Source organism: Lupinus angustifolius, chromosome LG08, assembly GCF_001865875.1.
Source record: "Lupinus angustifolius cultivar Tanjil chromosome LG08, LupAngTanjil_v1.0, whole genome shotgun sequence".
Classification (NCBI taxonomy): Eukaryota; Viridiplantae; Streptophyta; class Magnoliopsida; order Fabales; family Fabaceae; genus Lupinus; species Lupinus angustifolius.
In genome coordinates, this window is record NC_032016.1 from 18,981,605 (window position 1) to 18,990,338 (window position 8,734).

The 8,734-nt window shown below is 31.7% G+C and overlaps 2 protein-coding genes across 3 annotated transcripts in view; one reads left to right on the forward strand and one right to left on the reverse strand.

The window, feature by feature from the left end:
* The window catches only part of LOC109355000 (multiple RNA-binding domain-containing protein 1), a 29,399-nt gene that overhangs the window by 2,447 nt on the left and 18,218 nt on the right, over window positions 1-8,734 (forward strand). The window lies entirely within an intron of this gene.
* Window positions 4,698-6,129, reverse strand: LOC109355001. Of its 2 annotated transcripts, none has more exons than XM_019597880.1 (3): window positions 5,837-6,129; window positions 5,131-5,368; window positions 4,698-4,777 (listed from the first exon to the last, which is right to left on the reverse strand). In XM_019597880.1, exons 1-2 carry the CDS (start codon window positions 6,045-6,047, stop codon window positions 5,139-5,141), a joined length of 441 nt encoding a protein of 146 aa, XP_019453425.1. In that variant the 5' UTR covers window positions 6,048-6,129; the 3' UTR covers window positions 4,698-4,777; window positions 5,131-5,138. The 2 variants fall into 2 exon arrangements, with proteins under 2 accessions (XP_019453425.1, XP_019453424.1); XM_019597879.1 differs by having other exon boundaries at window positions 4,698-4,835; window positions 5,107-5,368; window positions 5,837-6,128.

Genomic DNA, 8,734 nt, shown 5'->3' on the forward strand with positions numbered 1-8,734 from the left:
AAGATGAACAACAACATTAAAGGTGGAGTGCAAAAGTAAAGTAAAACTCCTTCATTTTCTATGATAAAAAATTTCCTTGAAGATTATACTATGATTCTTAATTGAAGTATAGTTTATAGCGTAAAATGCTGTACATTTGAAAATTATTCGTTAATGTTCCCTTTGTCCAATATATTATTAATTGAGAGATATTTAAAGACTTTAACTTTGGTTGGACCTATCTGTCGACAGCGTATTGGTATTGTGTTTCTTTTCTATTTGGTAACAACTTCTATGGCAATAATGCAAAAGTTCAAATGATTTCACAGCTAATAAAATCAAAGAAAAACAGAACAACATGTGTTTTGTTGAACAGTGCAGCACAATTATTTGGTTGGTAATAGACTCATAGTTGATGGGTCACACAGATTTTCTGCTGCAACGGTTCAAAGCAACGACAATAAAGAAGATATAAACAAGCAAAGCCGCAATGAAAACAGGGTCGGAAGGCACTTGTAAAATATCGACTTTATCAAATCATCTATCTAACTTTTTTAAATTTTATTAAAATAAAAATGTATGTATTAACCTTGCATGAGTTTTATATACCAACAATATATCATCCAATATTCATATTTAACTATTATAGACTTTTCAAAAATAATTTAAGTTAATAATGTAGTAATTATATATAAATCTCTATGATAATAATGTATACATATTAAACTTTTAAACCATACCATTTAAATAAATAAGGACGGCACAAAAAGTAGAGGTACACCACCTTATCGTGGCTAAATAATTCTTATTAGTCAATAATATTTTTTATTAAATTGTGATTAATCAATAAAAGCAATGTTGCTATCACATATTTCTCCCTTATGCACCATTCAAGATTCAACCTTGATTTCCAACAAAGCACCAAGTTCTTATTGCCAATTCATATTTACGATTTAAAAACAAACAAAACATATTTTTAATAGAAAGGTTAAATATCATCTTTCAAAATAGTACTAAATATATAATTTTTCATAATAATCTTTCAATTCTAAACATGTGTCCATGAGCAAAACATAAAAAAATCATTAAAAAGCAGGTCACAATATTATTATTTGTATTTAACCTTTTATCATTGTGACATTTGTTTATATAAAGGATAAAGGCCAAAAATTAAGTATATGGTTATGTACTTGATCTCATGTTAATATGTATGACAAACAATTTTAACATTCTTTTGTATAATTAAGATTATTCCTTAACTTTTTATTAATAAAGAAGTAACCACTTTCTGAATTTGTATTTGATTTATGTAAGAAGTGTACAAGAATCAAACATTGTATCTGGAATATATGAAATAATGAGTGTTGTTTCAAGTCTTACATGTTTGATTCAATTTAAGTAAAGTCTTAAGTTCGAGTCTTATAGATGAAAAATATTTGCTAGAAGAATTAACCTTACATATCTATAAATATTTCCGATCGGACAAAATTACATCAAGTGCAAGGATACGTTTGGGATACAAAAAAAATGGACTATTGAGTAAAAGTTTGCTTACATGGTAAGATATGGGTTTTTATCAATCAGGGAGGCAAATGATTAGCCTTCAAATAATGGGTATTTAAAAAAGAAAAGAATCAAAATCCCACAGCAATAATTTTATTTTGTACTGTATATAAAACTGACCACATGTCCTGAAAGAGAAAAAAAAATATTAAATAACATAACACGGTTTTTCTCATTTCATTTCCCTGTTTTTTCAATATAAGAAAACTCCCACCATCTTCCTATAAATACCTCTACCCTCCTTTCTTCTTATAATATCAGCTTTGTATCATTTTTTTTCTTCTCTCCTTATTCACACACATTCTCTTTCTCTCTCTACCTTCTATTTTCTCTCTCTCTCTCTCTACCGTTTGAAGAAGCTATGGCACCAGTGACCACATTCAAGGCTCTTGCCATCGTCCTCGTCGCCGCTCTGCTATCCCTTGCCGCTTCCGCTGCAGATCTCTCACCGGCTTCCGCACCGGCGCCGTCTCCTGATGCCGGAGCAGCGGGATCCGTTTCAAGCTCGGTGGCTATGATTGGTGTTTCCCTTGTGTTGTCAATGATTGCCGTGTTGAAGCACTAGATAGATCTATCTATATTCAAGATTCTTATCATTTTCTTATGGATTTAATTTTGTTGATGCATTATTTATACAGAGGAAGTTTGTGATATTGATGTAAAAATAAGAGGGATTTTTATCCTTGTTATGTCTAAGTTTTACTGAGTATATATATTGTTATATTTTATATATATTGGTTGATATTATGATGCAGTATATGATTTTGTTGAAAGTTAAATATCATTTTTAATTATTGTGCAAATATTCCCGTGAATAGTTCCAGTAATTTATTAAATATTTTGTTTTTTTATGAATTTTCATTTTAAATATTTAGCAAGTGCTCCACATGTTAGTAGTTGGCAAAAATTGACCATGGAAGTCTTCAGAATTAAGAAAGGTATCTGAGTGCCTATGTTGTCAGTTTATATAATACAATTATGTAATCATTCACAATTGCATAAAAAGAGTTTGATAAAAATAACATAAGAATTGAGAAAGTGTATTAGAAAATACAAATCCCAGCTAAAGCATGTATACTATCAAGTTTCTATGAGAACAATTTCTGTGGGTACATTTAATAATTTTCAATCGTCTAGATCATAACATGCAATCTAGATTAATCATAAGTTCCAATACTTTCTAATAGATATTTTTAATTCATAAATCATGTCATAAATGATGTCACTATTCATAACTCAACGAATCAACATGTGCCCATCCATGTAAATGACCATTACATTTCCTTTTTATCCTTTCAATCTCAATTCATTCTTTCATCCCTGTTCTCTATCCCACTCTTCCATTCAATTATTTTACTGGTGTTTATCTTTTCTACATTTTTTTAATTAAAAAGTTTGATGAGATTCTTTCACATTTGTTGATACCTTTATATCTGGGACCTATCTTTTCTCCAACCAGTACTACTATCACTGAGAATTATGTTATACTGTGAAAGACAAAAGAAAGAAAAAACTGTTTCTTCCTTCAAAGAGAAAGCATGATACGTAAAAGAAAAGAAAAACAATTGAAGATAAAAAGGCTGTTTTTTTCCTTCAAAGAGAAAGCAGGATACGTAAAAGAAAAGAAAACGAATTTAAGACTTCCTCAATTTGCGCCTGTAATGTGCCTTTCCACGGTCTGAATGCATTGTCCACATTTTCTATTTGGTAAACAATAAACTGACTTTTGGTAAAAGCGTGTCTAATAAACATAATTTATGTTTCAATGCCTATAATTAAATGTACTTCTAATTGAATGATCGTTGTTTGTACTGTGCCATTCAAACTTACAAATTTGATCATTCCTTAAATCATTTATTATTTATGTTTAATCATCATTATTTTTAAAATAGAATAAATCATCATTATTTTTAAAATAGAATAATATAAATAAAAAGTAAATAATCGTATAAATTTTTATTATGACAGTGTGGAATTTGAACATCTTATTCTTTACTTTTCCATTCATTACTGGTTGAGATATATTGAGAAATGGGTCACATATATGATTTGTTCATTAGTGCAGCGAAAAATGGGTCACATATTTGGGGCCACAAAACAGGGCAAAACAATAATAAAGACAGGAGAAATTAGCGGAGCCGCTGTGAGAACAGGCATGTAGGCACATGCACAATTTCAGCTTTATCAAAATATCTGTTTCACTTTTTTGTTCTTTTCTAAAAGTTCTTGATTTTGATGCATATTAAAATATATATATTTTTAGGAGGTTTTAATGCTTAAATGTTTAAAAATATTTCATATCAAGTGAAAATGTTTTGAAGGAAAAGAATACTTTTAAGGGAGACAAATGACTGACCTTCAAATAATCTGTATTTAAAGTTTCCCTCATGTCAATATTGATTGCATTTCTGGCCTCAATTTGAAACTTCCAAGAATCTCACATTGAGTTTTTGAAGTTGACAATAGAAACTAGCTTTTGCAAAGTGCAAGTCTAAATCTTATAATAGCAATATGTGTTCAGATGATTTTTGCAGATCTAAACTCCTCCTTTATAATACTAATAGAGCAGTGAGAGTTTTGTGTTCATTGAATATTCACTTTGTGATTTGTAAACAAGAATTACCTGACTCATTAATTTCTAGTTTGGCAGAACTGAATTGCTAAAAAAAGGTGGTCCAACTCCCACTTAGCATAGTCTGGGAGGTAGATATATGCAATCTTACCGCCATAAATGAAGTGATTATTTTTAGAATTTGAACATATAACCTTGTACCCCAAATAACAACCTTACTATTATGCCGAACAACTAAACTGAATTGCTGAAGCAAGAAATATTGTTTTGGTTAATTGGTCCGAGAGCTTCAGTTCCATGATCCTGCCCTCTATTTCACTACTCACACAATTTTCCCATCCCCATGTTCTGAACAATCAAACTTAATAAAATAATATTAAAATATTAATTTTTATTTTTAAATGAATGAAACTTTCTCATTAGCTTGAGACACCAAATAAGATATGAATGATAACATGTGATCATCCATAAGTTATCACCCGAAGTTCAATCTCTAGCACAATATGCATTGTTAGATGCTTCCTTAGTAGCAGCTAAAACCGTTTGTTTGGCCATATTCAAAGGTTAATTAATTAAAGTGGCATACTTGATACAATTATGGATAATTAACCAGATAATCTTAAATGTGTATTTCATTGCTTGAGAGACATAATGTAATTTTCCTAGCAGTTGTGCATGACAATTGAAATGACCACAAAATTAAGCTAGAAAATTTTCTAATCTCACATTAAACATTGCAATTTAGTGGATTGAATACGATGTTAGGAAATAAGTCTCATATCGCATAACTCATTCTAATTGATTTTGAGATGAAACATTAACCTACAGAATATGAAATCAAAGGAAATTTCATTACTTATGAAGTTAAAACTCATTAGTGGTTTTTGTTACGCCAGACCCAAAATCAGTCCCACAACTTTGCATTTTAGCTTGCACATCTAATTGATTGACCATAGGCAAAATAACATAGACAAAAGTATCAAACCAACAACAAAAAATGTACTACTTAGAACATAAACATTAGCTAATACAAAGTGAAACCATCATCATAAGAAACATGGCAACCTCGTCTACAAGGAGGGGCATTTTCATCATACTCAGCACAGCAACTCCATCTTTTCTTCCAATTGGCACGACTAGTGTTTGGTCTGTTATTTTTCTCATTCCATTTGTACACAATTACTCCAGATTTTTCACTCCAATCACCATCTATTCCTTGGTGTGGTGGAGCTAATGAAAATAGACCCTTATCTCCTACATACATTACAAGCATTTTAGGTAGATTACATCACATGTGCTCACTAAATAATAAAGGATAACATAGTTCTGAAAGCTGTATTACATGTCTTAAATTCAAACAAGGATTTAATGTCCCAAAATCTATCCCGTGCCAATGAAAATATGTCATGTCATTTTAAAAAAAATTAAACATTCATTATTGTGATTGATGCAATACATGCTTTGGTGTAACAAATCCTAGTAACTTCAAACCTAGAACTACTAATGCAGAAATAAATTTAGTGACAAACACATTTTTGCTTGGATGTTCAATAAATTTGTTTATTCCAAAATGAAGTGATATATAAGCCACATGAAATTGGTAGATGATGACACATTCAAACAAATCACGACCCTTTTATTTATCATTAAAACATTATCCTCTAGTGTGTGGCTAAGAAAAAAAAGTGAAAATGCATAATTAGATAAGTATGCATAAAATACCATTGACATGGCCATGGAAAGAGCAAGAAACAGGAGAATTATCTTGATCAGAGTAAAGGGTGTTGCATCTCAAGCATCTTTTCTTTGTTTGAATTGCTTTACTCAGTGTCTGTGAACAGCACTTGAACTCTAAAGTGCCATGAACATTACGAGATTGTGTACTTGGCTTACACAAAAGGAGGGGTTGAGAGAAACTAACTGAAAAAACCATTAAGATTCTCACTTAGTATATATTATAAAAAAATGGGAAGAATGGCAGCTATATGTGGCAGTGGGCTGCATTATGTGTTTTTTGAGAGTATATAATTATAAAAAAAAGGACATCCAATACAAATAATGAAAAAAATGAAAAGGTTATGCCAAAATAAATTTTATTTAAACTTTGCAAATAAATATTACGACATAAACATAAAAATAAACATATGTTTGCTCACTTTGCAGAAAAAAGTTCATAACAAGTTTTTTTATGTTAGATAAAGTGTCAACCAACCAACCAGATAAAACATGATAGCTTAGTTAGAGAATATCTATGTTCCTCAATTCACTTCTTATTTATATGATGTTTTTACATACCTATTTTATTTTTATTTATATAATGGATGATGTAATAAATGTGTATAAATCTTTATATTAAATATAGACGATGATTCATGTTAAATTTACTTCATACTCATAGCCTAATTGCTTCTATATATTGCAGGGTAAGATGGAAACAAAATTCCCAATCTCATTGTTGCAGCAAAGCAAGATAATGATGCAGGCTCAATCCATGAATGTAGAATCTTCAACAAACAACAAAGCAATGGAGTTACATCAAGGCATGAGTAGAACTCTTGTTCAACTAATTATGTAAAAGGAAAACCCAACAACATCTTCGTTCATAATCCAACTGTCCTCTGCAAGTCCACTCTCATGGACAGAATTGATCTAGGTGGTGATATGGACATGAATTGCCCTTATGATCGTAGATGAAATCAAAGTAGTGAAGCATAAGGCTTATCGGGTTTTGGTGTTGTAATAGTTGTTATAATTGCAATCTTTCTATTTTTAGTAAATCAGTTAGGATTTGTTAGTTAAGTCAGTTAGGTTTTTGCTATAAATAGTTTTGGAGTTTTTGCTTTGTAATCATGATTTGTAATCCAACCGTTTCAAGATTAATAAAAGATAGAAGTATTTTTTTTTCTTCTTGTTCTTCAATCAAGTTCTTTTCTCCTTCTTCTTCTTTGATGGATGCTATTTTTCTAAGAATCAAACCAAAACACAAGCCATGATCACCACACACTGTCCAGGATCAGCCAAAGCATTTCTTTCCAAGACAGGACATGCCTATAACCGAGCCAAGATAGGGATCTCTGACCGAGACACATTGTGCCTATACCGAGCTAAATGGGATTTTCTGACCGGGGTATTAGAATTTCTGACAATTTATGGGTCACAAATATAATTCTGTAACTGTGTTATGGCCATTATGTAATTAGCCAAAATATAAAATGGTCTTCAGTAATTAATTTGATGGCTAAGGGCATATGAGTCATGAAATAATATAAGTGTAGATACCTTCAGACAATTTCTGATTTGATGAAGGGACTGAATCAGAATTATTGCAACTAAAGTAGTAACCACTACGGGGTTACTTTTATGGGTTATGGTCCTCATTTGAAGAGCAACAAGTTCTAAGGTGTAGGGTTAAGGAGAATAAATGTGGATTAGGATAGTGTTATTCATGGGGATAAAACACTATCATAGTTATCCACATCAAGATATAAGGAACTCTCCTCATAAAAAACAACACCTCACCATAACACACACTCTTAAGCTAAGGCATTTTCTCTCATCCCCTCTAGAGAGAAACTAAGGAAAACCATTCAGCGCTCTATCATCTGGAAGATCATCGCACCCTCATACCTTCGAGATTATGGAAATGGCTAACAAGGTATGTTCTTCATCTTCACCATAAACTCATTTGGGGTTTCTTCGGTCTGGACCATGTTGTTCCATTTGGGTTTATGTATGGGCATAAACATTAGGTTATGGGAACAAAGTCATGGTCATAAGGACTTTCGCATTTAATCTATGGATTTCGGATGGAGAAATTCTCCAACAAGTGGTATCAGAGCCACCCCAATTTGATTCATGTGTGAAATTAGGTTTTCATGTTCTTCCCCAAATTAGGATTGATTTAGGGATTTGATGTTTTCATTTTTTGCCATGAATCGATTAAGATTGTCATTAATGTCTTTCCATATGAATACAAAAGGATTTGAAATGAATGAACATTGTTTTTCTATTGTTTTCTTGAATTTTGGGTGATTTTTGGGAGAAAAAAACGATGCAAAAATCGCACTGTTCATGTGCTGTCACAGTGATCACGCTCAAGCGAGAAATCCCGCGCTCAAGCGAGAATTGGGCATAAGCATGGTATTTTTTTTGCTCAAGCGAGAAATCTCGCGCTCAAGCGAGAAATCCTGCGCTCAAGCGAGAATTGAGCAGAAGCATGGAATATTTTTCGCTCAAGCGAGAAATCGCTCGCCCAAGCAAAAATGTAAGATTTATGGGGTTTTGGTATCTTTGTGCATTGACTTTGGTTATTATTTGGTTGTCCACTAAGTTGTCTATTATTTCAAGTGAGCCAAATGAAGTGAAATGTCGCCAAAGTGACCTCTTTCATGGATATAACTCATGTGGAATATTGGATGTAAGTGTGTATAGTCATTCATACGGGTATTAGCTGGCTCAAAGGAAAGTTAATATTTGGCCGAAGATCATATACACCTATGATGATAAACATGTCATAATTCTAAAGTTTTGTACATGTGACTGATGAATCAATCCAAAGAGGGATTCGTCAGTTGACATGCCTTATTATGAATGTTTGATCATTACAACAAGAGTACCACT